The sequence below is a fragment of the Lepisosteus oculatus genome, chromosome 14 (genome assembly GCF_040954835.1).
Source record: "Lepisosteus oculatus isolate fLepOcu1 chromosome 14, fLepOcu1.hap2, whole genome shotgun sequence".
Lineage (NCBI taxonomy): Eukaryota > Metazoa > Chordata > Actinopteri > Semionotiformes > Lepisosteidae > Lepisosteus > Lepisosteus oculatus.
Genome location: NC_090709.1, coordinates 21766175 through 21786674, shown reverse-complemented (window position 1 = coordinate 21786674; position 20500 = coordinate 21766175). Strand labels below are relative to the sequence as shown.

The 20500-nt window shown below is 41.7% G+C and overlaps 1 protein-coding gene and 2 non-coding genes across 3 annotated transcripts in view; all 3 read left to right on the top strand.

The window, feature by feature from the left end:
- LOC138242777 (zinc finger protein 271-like) overlaps nt 1-20500 on the top strand; it is a 362720-nt gene that overhangs the window by 72634 nt on the left and 269586 nt on the right. Inside the window, exon 2 of the mRNA XM_069198329.1 lies at nt 11530-11545. Within this exon, the coding sequence (XP_069054430.1) occupies nt 11530-11545 (16 nt within the window). The remainder of the gene's footprint in view (nt 1-11529; nt 11546-20500) is intronic.
- On the top strand, nt 7928-8000 carry trnak-uuu (transfer RNA lysine (anticodon UUU)). The gene has a single exon. It is a non-coding gene; the product is annotated as a tRNA-Lys (tRNA).
- On the top strand, nt 16126-16219 carry trnai-uau (transfer RNA isoleucine (anticodon UAU)). Its single transcript has 2 exons — nt 16126-16163; nt 16184-16219. It is a non-coding gene; the product is annotated as a tRNA-Ile (tRNA).

Here is a 20500-nt window from a genome sequence, read left to right as displayed (position 1 = left end):
AAAAAAGTTGTTCCAGAAATGAACACTTCCATTAAAGTTAAGGCAGACACCTGTTGCTGTCCACAACGACCAACTCTGCATGGCAAGAGAGGAAGAAAAGCACTGTGGTGATTTGGACCCAGAAACTTATTTACTAGACATGCACGTTAACCAGCTAAGCCACAGCACCAAAAGAACACTATCCTTTTACAGCCTCTTAGACACACCGCTCTGAGATACCTGCGTTCTGTGTGCGCTGAGCCTGCTCGCTGAGCAAGTGATGAGAAATGGCTTTTATCTGGTAATTTCAAGTCCAAGGAGCTCAATATGCTTTTTATGTTTGACATCTTCAAGGAAAATGGTGAAATCGCAGGTGGAAGAGGAAAATGATCCTTGAGTAGAGGAAATACGACCATCTTGAGCACTAACTCATGTCAGGAGGCTAACTTCTTGGATGAGGTGGTGGGGTGGTAAGGCGATGGACTACTAATCCATTGTGCTCTGCACATGTGGGTGTGAATCCCATCCTTGTGAAGTTCAGCAGTTGACAGATGTGCCTTTTTAAACTGGGTGTGCTTTCGTTTCGTCTTTCGCTCCTGTACTACAGCAGTAATATTTCTAGATGTGCATGAACATGGTATAGTAGGCTGACGGCAGGAACACGTGGCCCACAAGCAGTGACAGTATCAGAGGTGTCTGCAGTGTGTTGGTTTGTGAGCACTAATAAAATAACTTGCCGTGGAAGCACGTGTGCCTGCATTAATACAGCTCCATTGAGCAGAAAAAGCAACACAAACACCGACTTGTCAACAGGAAGTTTCCGTAGCTGAAAACACAGCCATTGTGCTCCAGGTGAAGCTTGTGTCGCAGGATGTGGGTCATTGAGGCAGAAACAGGCTGTGATTGATTAGGTTATGTTGAATTCCAGGATGGTGTCAATGTTGCCTCTCACTCAAGGGGGTGACTGCAGTTGTCCCAATTAATACAGGAACAGTCAGTAAAAACAGTCAAACCCAAGTCGTTCAGGGAGCAATTAGGTATCGAGACTTGGAGGTGTGAGGAGTCGCTGAGCCAGTTTTAGCCAGACCAAGGGGTGAACTGATAAGGTTCCATGACACCTAGCTCAGCACTCCCACACCTCTCAAACAACACAAGCTTCCTCCTGGAAAAATACTGGGCAGACCTGATTCTGACAGGGACAGTGGAAACCCCCCTGAAAGGGATTGGCTAAGGAGAGGGATAAAAAAGACCTGAGACAGAACAGAGGGGGCTCCCGATTCCCACTGGATCCTGGAGACGACACAGGCATCACAAGGAAGCTGCAGGGTGCAAGACCCCGCTGCAGAGTGCAAGACCCCGGAGGAACTCCGCAGAGACTTCTAATACCTGGAGGCAAGGATCTACTGGTTCAGTAACTGACGACAACGAGAGACATTGGCATTGGAACAGAGGTACTGTACAGAGACTTTTAACACCTGAAGGTGAGGAACAAGGAAACTGGCACAGTTAGCCGATTCAAACTGAGAGGAATGTAATATAGTCGCAGAGGATTTCTATTGTTACCTGAACAGAGACTGGGGAAATAGGACTGGGCGATACCCCTCTCCTCAAAGTGGGCCATCAGAGACTACAGGTACTAAGCAGAGACGATCGAGTAACCTCTCTTATGTATTTTACAGAAAAGACTGCTGCCCCTCTGTATTCATTTTGACCCTGGGAAGGACCTTTTGCTGCTGTGAATTCTGTTTTCGTTGTGTTTTTGGGTGACAGTGAATGTGAATGTAGTTGGAAAATAAAAAGGGCACTTATACAATACAAATGCTTGTCGCTGGTCTGTGTGTGCATTGGTGATTCTGGGAGACAAACAAAGCCTGTGGTAATGTAGAGGGGCCCTAGCACCCCGTTTGTATTGCTAGGTGGTGTAGATGTACACGAAGCAGGAACATCCCTCGCCCTTGGGTTCACTTTACTGTGACACCTTCTTCATCTATGTTTTTTGAGTGCACTGCAAATGATCTTAGTATCGAAATGCCGTCCCACATAACCGATCCAAACAAGCTGCTTTACAGAGGAGCACTGCCGGAGCTTATCGTTGGCAAACTGAAGACCAGGCCGACCTCTTCTGTGACTCTTGAACACTAAATCTCAAGGTTGTGAATTCAAGCTCCACGCTGGCGGGAAATTCCATAGGTAATGATCACATTTTCTTGCATGCTAATCAAAAGAAATATTAAGAAACTTTTCCCGATACCATTTTTTTAGAAAAGTAAAGGCACACGGCACATGTGTGCCACATCACGTCCGAGTTTAGTGACAACTACCTCAGAGATTGTAAGCTGGGTAGTTTCAGATTAGATCACTTTTTTTTATCAAAGGTTCAAGCAAACCTGAATACTTTTGCAAGTGACATTTCAGAATCCTAGTCAAATCCAGTACGATTGCTGGATCCTTCGAATTCGACTGAACTATAGCACAGATCTGCAGTCCACCATTAGAATACTGTGGGTGTGTTGTATAAGCCATACCGCCCAAAATAGTTCTAAAACGGGAGATGCATCCTCATTTAGGAATGTGGTATAAAGTGAAATGGTCTGGGAAGAGTCCTACGTTTGAACAGTTCAAAATAGACGTAAAGGGGTATATACGGACTCTTTCGAAATGTAAGAACAAGCTGTGCGGACCTTATCTTTATTAACGTCGTGTAAACGTTTTTCATAGAGTGTAATTGTATTATAGCATGTGCCCCTGAAGATTTTCTTGATACGTTATATGTGCTCTTGTTTGTATTGTATGTAGTTTTGTTGTTCAAATAAAACGTAAAAGACACAACTTTCCGGATGCGGCTGCTGTAAAAATAAAATGACATCAAGGGTGCTGTACGCAGAGGTCTGAAGCCTGTTTCATTTAAGAACTATATCCAGAGGTGTTAAAGAAGTCTAGATCTCACTACGAGAATGGCAGCATCTCAAAAAAAGCAGGTGCAGTTCGTTACACAGTCGTAATGCCACTAAGTCGGACCAGAAGAGCGAAAGCCACCTGGCTTTCTCTGAGCAAGTAATGTGACAAAGAGACACAGTACAGTGGTAACCGACCCTCTTCCAACTGACTTCAAAGGGGAGGGAGCTGCTTTTTGGCAGTCTCTCGAGAAACTAAGCAAAGTGTTTAAAGATACTTTGTCAGCTTGACATCAAGGCAGAAAACAAAAACTTTCTTGCGTCCACTCAAACCAAATGCGGTTTGCCACCTTTTGCGTTATGCAGGGAATGACGTCTGCCGAGATCACTTTTGAGTCAATGCAAATCGTAGTGTGCCCTCCATTTTAATGTTGGTTGTGCTGGCGTGCTGCTTCTGTCTGTGAACTTTATGCAATCAAGGCATTTAATGTTTTTTTAATAATTGGAAAGAAATTTACTATTTTTTTTCTTAAATATTGATGGTTTAAAAACTTATTTAATGTGAAACGGTCATTGTGATTATAAAACGGTCAAAATGTTAGTGAAGAAATCAGTAATGTGAGGAAAGGTGAATTGTGGGAGCCTCTTGACTCCCCATGTCGTGCTGTGTTTCTCTCTCATTCTACTTGGAGTGGTGCCGTCGCTTCTGGATAAAGTCTGTCTTGGGTCATTCCGGACAAGTCAGGTATGACTGTGCTTCACCACAAGAAGAGACACCTCACTTGCGAGGATCCCAACAGTATATTTCCCCTTTCAGAGCCCATGGGAGTGAATTTCATACACAATTAAAAAAGCCTAATTTTATTTAGAGGCTTCAGACACTTTTTTAATTAAAAAAGTGACCTGAAATGCCTTAGCTTTCAGGTTTGCTAGAACCTGTAATAATAAAGTGGTCTCAAACTTTCATTGTCTGATGTAGCTGTCTCTAAAGTTGGACATGATGTTTTGGAGATGCTGAGATATTGAGAAGAACTCAACTACATGGTGAGAAGTCTGGGTTCAGCACCAGCAGATGGTGAAAAACTCTTAGCTGACCCCCACCTAATTTGAACGCGCAACTTTCTGAGCTAGAATCAACTACACTACCACTGTGCCACACCCTATAGTCTTCTTTAGCTCCCCAAAGGAGAAAAATCAGTGTCCCAAAAAAAGTGCTTCCCGAAATGTCTTTAACAGAAAGGAAAATTTAGACAGGCTTCCATTTCTGCATTAAGAACTGTTTGTGCTGTCCTGTAATTGAGGAAATTTACCACCTAAATCAGCAAAGAGTTCTACGTTTGAATAGTTCTAAATAGACGTAAATGGATATTTACAGACTCTTTCGAAATGTAGGAACATGAAAGCTGTGTGGACCTTGTTTTTATTTACTTTGTTTAATAGACTGTCACGATTATAGTCCCCCCTCCTTAAGGGTGCTCCAGCCCTTTCACTTGTCTTTATTCTGTGCACCTGCTCCCTATCCCCAGCCCACCTTAAAAGCCAGGTGCTGACGCTCATCCGGGCTCTGCTCTGATTTCCATATCATGCGAGTCCGGGACCAGGGAGCGCCTGGTCCCGTTAAGGTTTTAACCTCTGTTCCCGTTCCTGTTCCCCGTCCGCCGGTTCCGACCCGGCCTTCGTGGTTTTTAATCCTTCTTCTGATGGATCTCCTGGTTTTGGACTTACCCTTGTGTTTTGGATTTTCCCTAAGGAGTACTCTCGGATTGTTCGCCTCGGCCACACCTCCCCCGTGCACCAGCGCACCTTGGACACGCCCCCTTGTCTTCAGCCCCGTTTTCCTGCATGACGTTTCCCTAGTGTCTCCCCACTCCGTCGGACTGTCCTCCGCATAGGGTCCGGAAAGAACTGTTCGTTACATAGACATTCAAGGCATTCTAGTCGCTGTACTCTAAATGAAATCACAGTACAGTACAGGACATGCAGTGAGGAGCTCACGCAACGAATACTCTTGAACGCAACAAAAGTAATGGCACACGGCACATCACGTCCGAGTTTAGTGACAACTACCTCAGAGATTGAAAGCTGGGTAGTTTCAGATCACTTTCGATCTTAGTATCGAAGTGCCGTCTCCCACATAACCGATCCACAGAAGAACTGTATCCAGAGGTGTTAAAGAAGTCGAGATCTCACCATGAGAGGGGAAGCATCTCAGGAAAAGCAGGTGCACTCGGTTCCATAGTCATAGCGCCACTGTCGGACAAGAGCAAAACCCACCCGGCTTCCTCCGGGCAAGTAATGAGACAAAGAGACAGGACACAGTGGTTAGTGTGGCTGAGTGGTCTAAGGTGCTGGATTAAGGCTCCAGTCTTGTTGGAGGTGTGTGTTTGAATCCCACTGCTGCTAAGAGTTTTTGTGTTACAACCACCAAGTGGAGCAATGTGTTAAAAGCTACTTTATCAGCTTAACATCAAAGCAGAGAGAAAAAAGTGTTTCTTCTTCTCAACACAAATTATTTTTTCCACCTTCAGCAGGGAAGTTTGTCTACCAAGATCACTTTTGAGTCAGTGCAAATCACAATGCGCCCTCAATTTTAATGTCGGTTGTGCTCCTTTTATCTGTGAAACGTTAATGTTCTGCATTTTCAAGTCGAGTCATCCTCAGGGGTAGAGCTGATTAAAACTTTCCGCATAGCGCTCCATCAGAAATAACTTGTCTAAGTTCCAAAGAGATTGTGGGTTTCACTTCAAGCAATCATAAAGCATACCTCACATGTCAGATCTAAATGGGGAATTTGTTGGTTACAAAGCTGAACGTTTTTCCATGTTCTGCTAGAGTATCCACTGGCTTGCCTTTATCAGCTGTCTTGGAAAGATAAGCTGTGCTTCGTCTCAGGAAAAATCATTAGTACTGTCATTTTATTCTGTGCATATGGCCGATATTTAAAGTATATAAAAATCACGAGTTCATAGATTTATCCAAATATCAACGGCACCTTGTAAACCTGTGATAAGAATTCCTTCAATCCAATAGTTTCACTCCAGGGAAAAGGCAGGGAAACATAGAGAATTCTTATTTAAAGACAACATCCGTATTGGATTGCATGTCAGCAGGCATCACTCAGAATTCCTAATATGATTTTGAATTCAGTTTTGCAGTTCTTCAGTGTTTTACTACTTTCAGAGAGTCCTTTATTGAGCTTGCTGAAGCAGAGAAGCGACATAATCACAGATGTGACCAGTTTTTCTGCTGTTTCTGGTTAATAATGATTATTATTTTGTATTTTGATTAGTATTTTTCGTAGCGTTCTTCCTCAGCTTTTAAGTTATTTGGTGAGCAAGAACCACTGAGAACGAGTCTGAATCAATCAAGAACATATACGGTACTGCTGTCCTGTGTACAACTGCTTCATCCTAATTGAGCTTTTCAGTGTTGAAGAAGACGTTTCCAATTTCGATTGCTTGTTTCAGAGGATGTGCTACAAGATCACAGATTCATTTGAAAAGATTTGGAGATGTATTGGCTGGGATTCAAAACTGGCTCAATTGCATGAAGGCACCTATACTCAGCAACGAGAGGAAAGGAGAAGGGGCCAGAGGTAGTGTGGCTGAATTGTCTAATATGCTGGATTTTAGGCTCCACTCTCTCAGGGGCGTGGGTTTAAATCCCACTACTACCCAATGTTTTAAGACCTTACTTCCTGTGATTTGTAATATGGTCAGTAAAAGCACTTTATGTAAGTATTTCTTATGTCAGCGTTACAAGTCACTTACTGCTCCACAGGTCCGGGGTTCAATCCCTGGCATCTTCAGGTGTTTTATATTACTGTACTCACATCGCAATCTTCTGTTGAGTGAGAACTCTTTGCTCGTGTTCAAAGAGAGCCAGGTTTACACAATTAAATGCAGTTTACACAATTAAACTCGACGTGCTGCAGGGTTGCGCTGCTATTTTAAATGTACCTCTTTTAGTTCTGTTAAATCCTAAATTATTTGAACTAATAATTTAGTTCAAAGTCAGGAAATCCAGAGATTGCTTCACACTTGTCGTGGCTGTTGCAGAAAACACCTGTTGAATCTCACCCGGGATTTCTTGATTGATCATTCAGCGAGCGAATCCTCCTTCTGAACTCAGCACTAAACTGAAAGCTTCACGAACTCCTCACTCCGTGTCCTGTACTGCTCTCGTGTAGATGTGAAGCACAGCCGTAAACACCTTGAACTTTTTCCGTTTGTTAAGGAAAATGCAAAAGAGCATGACAAGTATTGATCATATAAAAAAATATCCATGGCACAACTCGAGAAAGTACTGAAGGACAACACATCGACTTTTGATGATTACAAGAGATTCAAGAAACACAATCGTCCGCACCTGGGTTTGGATCCTGAACGCTAGAGTTAAAAGAACATAAGCGACGGATATGACCTATAAACTCTCTTAATTGTCTTATAGTTTATGAAATAAAACAATTTCTAAATGAATTCTAACTGTTGATAGACGATTTATTGAATTTTAACAAAATCACAATTACAACCTTTTTCGGTTAAACTGTTATTCACATGCTCTAACGTAAATAAACGTTAGTGTCTTCCGGTGTGTGAGTCAATTTCTCCAAAAAAATATTTGTTAGTCTGGCGGGAGGCTGTGCAAGGTGTTAATAAATAGAATTTCTAAAAGACAGGCTCCCTAAGCTTAACATCAAGGCTGTTTTCTCTACAAAAATGCTCTTTAAATTTCAGCACTGTTGCAACTCCCTTTATAAAGGGTGTGCACACGTATACAACCAAGGCATTGAAAGTTTTTTTTTTAATTACTGTTCCAAAAAATGTTCCATTTGTTTTCTTTTTAATGTTGTTGATTAAAAGATTTTATTAAATGTGAAAAAAATCTGAATGTGAAAAAAGGTCAAAATGCTATTGAAAAAAATCAGTAATGTGAGGAAAGATGGACTGTGGGAGCCCCTTAACTACCCATGTCATGCTGTATTTCTCACTCATTCTACTGGGAATGGTACACGTGACTTGCGAGGATCCCGACAGTGTTGACTTTCTTTCAGAGCCCGGATAGCTCAGTCGGTAGAGCATCAGACTTTTAATCTGAGGGCCCAGGGTTCAAGTCCCTGTTCGGGCGGATGTGCTATTCTTAAGTCTATTGTGAATGTCATTCTAAATAGTCTTTTATCTTTCACTCTTCTAGCTGTACTGTGGTTATTTTAAATGTCCATTACTTGTATTTACAGTAGTGTATTTAGTGTTTCATTTCACAAACCGAAAATATTCAAGTAGATCTTGTCACTCTACTCCACGTCATTATCTAAATTAAATCACAGTAGAGTACAGGACACGCAGTGAGAGGCTCACACAGTGAGTACTCTTGAATACGACAAGAGGAAAGGCACACTGCACATCTGCAGAACATCACGTCCGAGTTTACAGTGACAGCAGAGGTTGGAAGCGAAGTAGTTTTTTATTACTCGCTCGCTGAACGATCTCTCAAGAAACCTCGGTTGAGATTTAACGGGTGTCTAATAATCACGTTCAAAAAGGTGACGATGTTTTTTTTTTAACTAGGTAGCCTTAATGGCATCGCGGTGTGAGTAGATCTTAAAGCAGCTGCAGACAGAGTACCCGTAATGGCAACACGTTTCTGCTTTGAGTTCGGCTTTTCTTATTTCTTCTGCAGAACCAGTGGTATCGGAATATACTGATCCGCATAAGAAGCGCTTTCGGGTTCTGATCATTTTTATTGAGCGCTGCTCTAAACTTTACATTTGCTCGGGCTAGTTTTCCCCATGAAAAAAAGACATATCCCTAATTACATGATTTCACTTTTTTTCTTATCAACGAGTAGAAAGAAATAAAATATATACTTCATTATAAGTACCACAGGCAAGATGCCGTTGCGTTCAGGTCGCAGTTACCCCTGGAGACGTTTGTTAAAATCTCACTTCTAATAAAGAGGTCTTTCTCGTTAGAGTAGAAACGATAGAAGCCTTAAGCGGGGGAAAAAAACACAACATCTCGCATTTCACGTGTTTAATGTTAACTGTCTCAGTGGTTGCTTTGGTGATTGATGGCTCTTCTCCCTCGCAGGGTGACGGCAAACGTCCTCAGGGAGGGAGTCTCCCATGCACGGCTTGTCTTTATCAAGAGCTGAGACAACAGAAACAGACTTCCAACTGACATTAATTACTTCTTGAGCGTTTATGACCGTCTTTAAAAGTTGAGAGCAGGTGAAAAAGTCTTTGGAAATGAGGAAATAACTGCCGACAGTAAACAGAGCTGACGCTCAGCTGCAGACAAGCGCTCCTCGTTAGTACAGTATAGTGCTGAGTACCCCCGCTTGTTGCGCGGGAGACTGGGGTACGTTTCTGTGACAGGGCGCTGGTTTAATTTTTTAACAACCTGACTTCACTTAAAAAGTGTGTACTGTGTACTACGTTTCGGACTAGTTAGTGCGGTAGAATATGGAGATCATCTCCAGCTTTGAGCTCAACTGCAACAAGAAGTCATGCTAAATGTAGTTTAGTGAGTAGACATCGCGAGACAACAGAACGAGAGTAGAAAGCAGGAATATAAGGTGTAAGGGCATGATCTGTGTAGTTAACAAAATAGTTAAAATAATATTAAAACGTCTCTTTATTAAGATACACAACATTTATGGCGACGAGAGATGAGTGCTTGACGGACTCAAAGCGAGCAGAACACTGCAGATTTTAGTTCTCTTGCTGGTAGAAACGAACTTTTGAATTTTCTGACTGTTCGTTTAGCTTGCCCATTGGAAGATATGGCAGCCGCGCCGAGAAGCTTTGCTTATGCCCGGCTTTTTTCACCGCTTCTACTGAACCTCGTAGCTCCGGATTTGTATACGGAATACAAGATATGGATGGAGTCGTACAGATTTTTTTGAAATAGCCGGTGGATCTACAGAAGCTCAGGATGCCGTGAGACGTGCTACATTACTGCACTGTATCGGGGCTCCCGTGCAGCGGATTTTCGCCAATCTCCCTGGAGAAAAAGGTACATATGAACAGACTGTAGCTGCCTTAGACGCTTACTTTACACCGCGGAGAAATGTGGTTTTGGAACGGCATAAATTTAGGCAGAGAACTTAGTCTCAGGACGAATCTGTTGATGCTTTTGTGACTGCACTAAGAGAATTGGCTAAATCTTGTGACTTTGGAGTATTGGAAACTGACATGTTAAGAGATCAACTTGTGGAAAAATGTGCACATAAGAGACTATAAATTGCTGCAGGAGGAAGGGCTGACTATAGAAAGAGCTCTTACAGTCGCTAGAATTCATGAAGCAGCTCAAGCAGAATCAAGAATGCTTTCTGACCACAGTGACAAAGTGACACTGAACGGGGCGCTCGCTCAAACTTTACAAACAAAAGCTGAGCAGCAGGACACAGTCATGCTAGAGAAACAGAAGAAGAGGGGACGGCTAACATTACATGTTACAGGTGCGGACTAACAACGCACAAAGCAGATGAATGCGGAGCGTGAACAGCAAAATGTCTACACTGCAAGAAAACAGGACATTGTGCACATGTCTGCAGAACATCACGTCCGAGTTTAAGGACAAGTATACCTTTTATTGTTGTTGCTGCATCCAGGCGATGTAAACCAGATTCAGAAAAAAATAATTTGAACAACCTTATTCCCATGCTTACTCAAAGGCGCGTTGGCCAAGTGGTAAGGTGTTGGCCTCGTAAACTGAAGAGCGTGGGTTCAAGCCCCATCTGTGCCTGTTTCATTTGTCACCGCTTTCCTTTAGTTTCAAAGTCTTAAAAAAACTTGCAATGTAGGGATCTCAATAGTAAGAGAGCATAACTGTCGCCAGTGATTAGTATTCGTGCATATACTGCCTTGTTTTTTAGTCGACAAAGCTTATCTCTCTTCACACCCATCTTCTGAATGATCGCCTCAGCATTGGGAAGGAACGTGCGCTTGGTACAGCCCCAGACTCCATGGTCTGATCACAAACAGATCTGGTGAGCTGTCAGTCCAGGTTGGAAGTAACGTTCGAAAGCACTAAAAATCTGACTTAGGAACGAGAAGACCATGTTTTTTTATACGAGTAAACGATAAAATAATATACTGCCTGCAAGACTATGTCAAGTTCAAGTTCAAATTCAAGTTAAAAGTTCAAGTTTATTGTCATTATACTCATACGGAGGTATATGGAATAACGAAATGGTATTTAGCTAGCTCTCGGACATAAGTAGTACAAAGAAAAAAACACAACAACAATACAATTGTATAACAAAAGAAAGAGACAACAGCCGATGTGCAAAAAACAACAACAGGCAGTGTGCAAAACAACAAAAAGGTAACAGGTTATGTGCAAAAATATGCATCAAAAGAATGAAATAAAGGGATAGAAATGATGGGGAGTGAGCTTTTGACATGTATGGTAGAGGTAGATTTTCAATGTGTGTTTGGGTTTTTGGTAAGAAAGAAGGCACCGTGAGGTTCAGATCATACGTGAGAGGTGAGGAGAGAGTGAGAGAGGCTGGGAGTTTAATAGTTTGATAGTGCGGGGGTAAAAACTGTTTCTGAGTCTGGTAGTCCGGACCCGAATGCTCCGGTACCGTTTTCCATGTCATGCTAAACGCCATAAATTGTGTTCGTCCAGTCATATCAATCGTTCTAAAGTTACGGAAAATCGGATGTGACTGGTACAATCAGCACACATTTTTCAGGATAGCCAAGCGGTTTAAAACAGCAAATTCACAGCTTCGTGTCTTTTAAGCTTTGTGTTTCGCTCTCCAAATAGAGGCATGGGTTCAAATCCCACTCCCGACAGTCAGGCGTTTTACCCTGACTTTTTTATCTGTCTTTACACTGTTTCAGTGTTGTTGTGCTCGCTCACAATCACAGTACGAGGAAAATGGAGAAACTGCTTAGCAAAAACATAACGGACAGAAAAAAGCTTCGTAAACATGTGAATGTGATTAGCAGCAGTAAGGTATGCATTCAAATGTTTAAGGCTGATTTAAAAAAGCAGCAGAAGAAAGGTGCAGCACAATGCAACACAATTTGTGAGAATTCGCGGGTTTTTATGCTGCTTGGACTTCTTTCAAGCCTATGAGGTGACCCCCGTTTTATTTTCATTTTCAAACTTCAGAACCGAAAAACAAAAAGGTTTCATGTGTGACAGCATTCCGTTGCAAATACCGTTTCCACGATGTATTCAGCGACGGGAATGAAATATTTTAGTGCTGGCTCTGCTTTAAAAAAAACACTATTGTTCCAACCCCCAAAAAGACAAAAGTGGCATGCCTGAATAATTACCGCCCAGTAGCATTAACATCTGTGGTGATAAAATGCCTGGAGAAGCTGATGTTGTCACACATCAACTCCTCCATCACAGAGTCCCTGGACCCCCTGCAGTTCGCCTACCAGAGCAACAGATCAGTGGATGATGCTGTCTCCCTGGCTCTGCATACAGCCTTGGAACACCTGGACACTAAGAACTCGTATGTGAGAATGCTGTTTTTGGACTACAGTGCAGCATTCAATTCCATCATACCCAGTCAACTGGTGACAAAGCTCAGGGGATTAGGTCTGTGCAACTCTGTCTGCAACTGGCTGCTGGACTTTCTTATCGAGAGACCACAGGTGGTGCGGATAGGCAATAAAACATCAACACCACTCACCCTGAGCACTGGAACCCCACAAGGCTGCTGTCTGAGTCCAAGGTTGTACTCCCTATTTACTCACGACTGCACAGCAAGACACAGCAACAACCACATCATTAAGTTTGCCGATGACACCACTATAATAGGACTGATCAGTGATGATGACGAGTCCACTTACAGGGATGAAGTTGTACAGCTGCTTCGGTGGTGTCATAGCAATAACCTGGACTTGAACATAAAGAAAACGAAAGAGCTAATAGTGGACTTTCGGAGACACAGGCCACACACTCACAGCCCACTCAGTATTGATGGAACAGAAGTGGAAACAGTCACCAGCTTTAGGTTTTTGGGAATTCACATCTCTAAAGATCTAACCTGGACTGTGAACACTGACTCTATCATGAAGAAGGCTCAGCAGCTCCTTTATTTCTTGAGGTGCCTCAAGCGATGGGGGATGCCAATACATGTGTTGGTGAACTTCTACCGCTGCACTATCGAGAGCGTCCTCACCAACGGGATCAACGTGTGGTATGGCAACACCTCTTCGCGAGAAAGAAAGGCACTGCAGAGAATGGTAAATATGGCCCAGAAGATCATCGGCTGCGGTCTCACCAAGATTAAACAGCTCTATGAGGACGGCTGCCATGGTAGAATTCTGGCCATCACAGAGGACAGTCACCACCCCGGGCATGAGCTCTTCACCCCACTGCCCTCAGGCAAGAGATATAAGAGCATACAGACACTTACCACTAGATTCTTCAATAGCTTTTATCCACAAGCAGTGAGACTGGCGAACACATTTAGCCATCCCCCTCGGACCACACCTACACCATCACCATCTACCTCATTTTAATTTATTTATTGTACGTCTCCAGTCATTGTTTACACGTCTGTATTGTTTATATTCAAACTGTCTGCATGTTTACTTGCACATTGTCTATTGTTTGTTTGTACATTGTCTTGATGCACTGTTTGCACTTTGTTTTGTTTTTTTTACACTTGTTTTACAATCGAGAGACTTTCTGTAAGTAAGAATTCCATTGTACCAGCACCGGTTACATATGGCAATAAAGTTCAAGTCAAGTCAAATGCGAGGAATTTCAGAAAAATCTGGAAAAGCAACGCTTGCAGTAAATTACAAATTTAAAGCGTGTAGTCAGCATGAACAGAACAATGCAATGCTCTGGAAAATATGATCTGAAGCTGCAATTACTCTTTTATCTCGGGCAGTTCATTCCGATACGATGTTTCCGCAGAATAAATGAAATGCCGAACTCCAAACATGTTCTTGCCATTATTATTACTCCTGCTACTGTAGTTTTAAGCTTTAATCAGTGGGTATGTAATGTTGTAAAGGGGCTGGACTACTTTGTTCCGTCAAAATTCCATTATGTGAATTTATGCTTTTTTAATATAAGCATTAACAATACAATGCATGCTCAAAAAACGTTACTTATTAGCTTAAGAAGCTGCAGTGTTTTGACAAAGTGCGGTATTCAAACAGTAAATGCTGAAGTGTTTAATACTTGATTGAGAGCAGATCTCCCTCGATTTAGACAAACTTTTGTTCGGCCGATGATTTCAGATCAAAATCTGAATCAAGTGGAAAGAAAGCTGAATTACGCTGGGTACTGGGTATCACTGTTACACCATCAGGTCATGCTAGGAGGATTTGGGGGATCAAACTGACACAGAGGGACCCAATGTGTGGACTGAACCCACAGTTCTGAGATTAAGAGATTCATGCTCTATCAACTGCACCTATAACTCTTGTGCTACAGCAGTAATGTTTCTGGGTGTGGATGAACATGACATAATAGGCTGACAGCAGGAACACGTGGCCCACAGGCAGTGACAGTATCGCTATCACATTTGGCTGCAGTATATTGTGTTGAGAGCAGCAATAACTTTCCTGCAGAGATGGGAGTGCCTTTCATACAGCTCTTTCAATCGGACAGAGTAACAGGAACCGACCTAAAGTTTCGGCTGTGGATCCATCTCCGCATGGGGGAAAGAGACAGTAAAATAGCAATGAAGAAACAGAAAGAATTGTGCTCGCTGCAAAGTAGGAAAGAGGTGGTCAGATACATAAAACAGCTTGGTGATAATTTGCAGCGACAGTTTTATGTTATTTAGTACACGGATTTCTCTTCATGTTCCTTAAGATGTGTAATTTGTATGTTGGTTGTATGAGAACAGTTTCTTCTCAAGTCCTGTCAATTGACAGTGGAGAGCTAGCTGGTGCACATCTTCAAGAAGACTCTCTTTAAGGCAATTACAAGTTTCTCAAACAAATCTGTGTCATATTTTTAAAATAATTTAGCTAATGAGCAACGAGAGTATAAATTAATTCTCCCAATCTCCATACAAAGATAAAACTCCATGTGTGAGTCTAAGTTTCTTTGAGGCTACTGATGTACGTCATTATTGGACATTCCCAGTGATATTGACTAAGGAGCTCAATTTTTACATGTTGTAGTTCAACATGTGCAAAACATTCGTATCCCCTGCAAATATCGGCAAGGTCAGTGATATTCTCAACAATACGTGACATTGCAATTCGTGCCATATTTTTTCCCAATGTATTCTGACATGCCAAGATCAGAGGGTCATATTTAAAAAACTGGTGCATTAAAATTGTTTGTACTTCAGGATTTTGATAGTCTGTTACATTGTCTTTCACACATCAGTGTCAGAACTGTGAGACATTTTCATAATCAGGGGGGAGGCCGTAGAAATAAGCAGAAAGTGCAATCACTTTTTCCCAGTGTAAGTCCGTGTTATGGTGAGTTTTTAAAATTGGTTTGCGATTTTCTGAAATATATTCCATACAAAAATATAGTTTGGACAGTCGCTATTTGGATATTCCCTTTCAGTGAAGATGTCTACAGTTTTCCAGCCGGATTAGTACTGATCGAAGAGAGCCATCTACAGGCGAAAGGCGACATAACATCACAGCAGCAGCATTTAAGGTGGAACGAAAAACACGCATAAGAAGCTGGCGAATAAGAAGCCAACTTCAGCCTCGTAGCAGACCCTGGGAGGCACGCTCAAAATAATCATCTTTCCCAGTACTTCAGAGTCTTATTTAGATCGCTTCACTGCAATTTTATTTGATTGATTGGAGATGTGAAGCCATCGAGCCTGAACTGCGCTTCACATTGAAATTGAAGCCATTTCTCATGTTCTCTCAGTGTCGAGGAAGCAATTGAGTGTAAAGGAGGCGACTTGAAAATGAAACGTGTAATCACCTTACAGAGTGTCTTCACGACGGGGTGCGTCAGCTAGTTCTCCATTATTGTCAATTTACTGGACTTCTGAAGAAACCTATCTACAACGAAAATACAAACTGCACAGTTCAAGGCACATGAAGAGAACTCAGTGTGCCGATTGACTCAAAAATGTCGCTACAAACAATCTACCAGGCTGATTTACTTGTCCGACCACCTCCCTCCGTCCCCCTTTGCTGTTAGCACAATTCTTTCAGTTTCTTTTCTTGTATTCTCCTTGCTATTTCAGTGTTCCCCATGTATAGATGGATCCACAACCGAAACCGTTTTCACCCTGTGTTTCTGCAGCGTCAGTCTGTATGAGGAGCACACTTTGCACAGCTCCAGTGGCGCAATCGGTCAGCGCGCGGTACTTATACAGCAGTGCACAGCGAAGTTATGCCGAGGTTGTGAGTTCGAGCCTCACCTGGAGCAGCGTCTTTAGCTACTGAAAGCAACTGTCAAGTTTAGATATTATTAGGTATCTGATGGAGATAAATTAACATCAAACGAAGAAGTAAAGGTTTACTTCGAGTCACAATCAAATAAGGCTCCACAGCTGAAACATTGTGTTTCCTTCTCTTTTCAGCATGGAATAAACCTTGACTTTTTCCTTTGAAGCCCATGCATTCTGACGCAGCTCCCTACTTAAATTACCATCAGCTGTGTACCTCCAGCTGACCTGTACACAAATATATGAGAGAGGTCTACTGAGACGAGAGGAGCACTGAAGACTTGAAAAAGCTCTCGAATTAGACTCTGTGTTTTTGTTGTTCCCCAGATTTGTTTTTAATGTTCTTTTTCTTTTGAAGTTGTTGCATTTGTTTTTTTTTTTGTAGTTGTTAGACTACTACAGGGATTTACCTAGGTTCCTGGAAGACTTCTTGTTTTGTGTTTGTTGTGTTTTCGGGTTAAAATTGTTTTTTTCTATTTATAGGACCCCACGCATTACTATGGGAGTAGATAACTTTAGTTCTTACATTGTACCTGAAATTACCACATAAACTACTACTCTGTTTCCCTTTTTTTAAAAGGCACAAGTGAAGTTTGTTTTTCCTTGCTGCTGATTGGTAGCTACAATGGGTCAATTGCAATAAACTTATATACAATAAACTCCACTGAAATTTGTCAGCAGTTCTGTACTAAACCTGTTCTCAATTGCAACAAACCTAAAATAACAGCTGCTGCCCGTTAGATGTTACTGCATTAGGAGTCTAGCTTAAACCACCTCTTCATAGGTTTTAAGCTACTCAGTAGCGGACTAAGCAGAACAATCGATCACATTAGAACTGTCTTGAATGTAATGGAAATAATGTACTCATTAAGTAACAAGCTTATGCACCACTTGCTTGAAAATTATTATTATATTTAACTAAAATTGCTTTCCAGACACCACAAATATTCACAATGAATGTTATCATTACACGTATTTACTAATAAAAGTGTTATTTATTAATAATTATGTATATGTTCCATGTATATTTTTATTAGTAGCTGTATTACAAGTAATGCATATACAGTCTTTATTATAGTTAGTTTTCAGTTATCCTGGGGAGGGAAGAGAATGGAAATTAAGGAAATAAAAATTTAAAGGGCTTTTAAGTCTTCAATGTGTTCTGTCATAGCTGTGTGTTGTCACATCTGGGTGTTAGTTTAGTATATTTGTTGTATTATTTATTGTGATTTAACACTACACTTGTGTTTCTCAGGAGAAAGCAGTAAGATTTTGTTTTATTTGAGGGTACAGAAAATTGTATTGTACGCCCAAATGTAAGGTTACGTTAAGAAAACATTATTGTTACCTTTTGCAACGTTATTTATTTAAGACGGTTCTTCAGAATAGTGTCCCTTACGTATCTGTGACTGTGGTCCAACAATAATGGTGCTGAAATAGCCGGAATGTGTGGGAAGAAGATGGAGATGGAACAGGAGGCTTATTCAGTCGATAGAAAGGTTGTGTAGGACTGAACACACTACGGTTATGGTACTGGGTTTAAGAGCATTATGATCCTAAAGTCTCCTGATCCATAATCAGATGCGTTATCCAATACGCCACTGGCCCTTGTACCGCATTCCTCAAGTGCACCACTGTGAGCTTGCGCCGCTACAATAATACATCACCCCAGTCCAAATTTTCTCAATTAGGTGCACGTTTTCTATGTGTATTTAGTTAATAAGTCTTTCATTTTGTCTGTTTTAAAAATTGCATCTCTTTAAAACAGACAAACGAGTTTATGTGTTGTGCTGAAATTCACACATGAGGGCATTCAAACGAAAGAAATCACAGAAAAGATATCACGCTTAAAAAGAAATCAGAGTGGAGACGCTGGTGATAGAAAACAGAGCTTCATACGATGCATGAGATGCTTTACCTCTGAACTAAACTTGGCTCTTTAATCGTGTTAGGAAGAGTGTATAGTCAACAGTGTACATTTTAAAAATCAAAGCAAGATAATGAGACACGAATTGAATTTGGAACACGAGCCTCTCCTTCATTGTTTAATGAGCTTTTGATGAACATCTAAGTGAAAGACAAATTCACTATTTTCACTTTGTGATTAAAAAACACTTTTATCACACGTTAAGCACTCCTGATGGTGTCGAATAGTTCTCTTTTCTACCCTCATCATTTTTGAGGATCCCCAGCTAAAATATCTTTTTAAACTACAACAAAATTGCAATATTTTAAATACTATTTAAGTTTACATAGTCACATTCCCAGTGATATTGACTTAGGCGCTCAACTATTAACTTCTTGTAGTTTGACTTTAGCCAAAAGTTTGAAATCTCTGCAACTATCAGGATGCTTAAGGACATCCAAAGAAACCCCATCACATTTAGGGGAGACGGTGTTGAGGTCCGATTAATTTGAAATGCGTCTCTGGGGACTTTTGATTTACCAACGTTATGTTTAACTGAAGGATATGCAGACTGACCGTGCCATAAAAACTAACGCACATCACCTTTTTTCTACATTCACAGGTTTTTGGCTAAAGACAAAAAAATCGTTTTTGTTTCCTTGCCAGCTGGCAGTAATTCCTCTGCACTGACAAAACAGATGAGTATTTTATCTTTCGCAATTTGTATGGATTTTTTTAAAAACAAGTTGTTCCAAAAATTAAATGAACACTTCCATTAAATTAAATGTAGAAGCATGTTGCTTTCCATAATGATAAACTGTGTGGCAAGACAGGCACCACTGAGACTCAACCCCAGGATCTCCTGTTTACTAGGCAGGCACTTTAACCAACTAAGCCACAGCATTCTCTCATCCTAGTGTTAATCCCGCATCAGCAGGGTCAGCTTGTCAGCACGCCTGTCTCCATTTGGTGGTTTGAGCTGACGTTGCCATGACGTTGCCATTAAATGCGACCGAGAATACTCCAACCGGCGCGCCGCTACGCCTGCCGTCGGAGAACTAAGCCATGGCACTGGCATCAGATATCCCTTTTACAGCCACTTGGACACATCTCAATTGCTCTGAGACACCTGCATTCAGTGTGCGCTGAGCCTGCTCGCTGAGCAAGTGACGAGAAATGGCTTATGTCCAAGGAGTTCAATATGCTTTTTATGTTCAATGGGGTGTCCACTACAGCTAACACTGAAGTGCAGCACAGGCTCTGTGGTTTGACATCTCACAAGGTAAATGTTGAAATTGTAGGTGGAAGAGGAAAATTACCCTTGAGTATGGGGAAAGAGGCAACTCATGTCCGGAGGGGGCTGAAGTGTGTATGGAGGTGGCCTAGTGGTTAAGGCAATCTCCTCTTAATACATGATACTCTGCACAAGTAGGTTTGAACCCCATTCTCCTCGAGGAAGGGCTTTGACACATTTTGACCTTTTTAAACTTGGTGTGCTTTCATTTTGTTTCTTCGCTCCTGTACTACAGCAGTAATATTTCTATAGGTGTATGATCATGGTAGGCTGACAGCAGGAACACGTGGCCCACAAGCAGTGACAATATCAGAGGTGTCTGCAGTGTGTTGGTTTGTAAGCAACGATAAAATAACTTGACATGGAAGCAGGTGTGCCTGCATTAATACAGCTCCATCGAGAGGAAGAGTAACACAAGAACCGACATAAATTCAACAGCACGTTTCTGCAGCTGAAAACGGAACCTACTCCACGTGATGATTGAGCTCACAACCTCGGTATAACTCCACTATAAAAGCACCACAACCTGACCAATTGCGCTACTGGAGCAGCACAGCACAGTAGCACATTTTCCTCAGTGCACTCAAACAGTGCTTCTTCCCTAGCCTACCAGCTTCAAGACTTTTTTAAATTGATCAAAGATTCATTGGAAAAGGTTTGTTGATGGGTCAGGTGGGAATCACACCCAGATTCACTGCTTGCAAGGCAGCTATGTTCATCATTATACCCAGGACTGGCGCCAGGGGAATGATCTGTAGGGGGGGTCTGAAATCCTGAGGGGGGTAGTGATATTTCGGTTTAAACGGAGCCATTGCAACCATCCAAGTGAATTCTCGCAAGCATGCCACTGATTAGTATTTCATGTTAGAAGATAACGACAAGCAATCTGGTATTTAGTGATGAAGAACAGTTCCACGTTCATCAGAACTCACGTGATTATTTTTGCCTGGAGCATCAACCATATGTGTTCATTTTTGCAACAACATCAACGGTAACGAGGTTCTGAATCATTAAGAAATCATTGTAAAACCAACAGAAAGTACAAACTTCTATAACTACAGT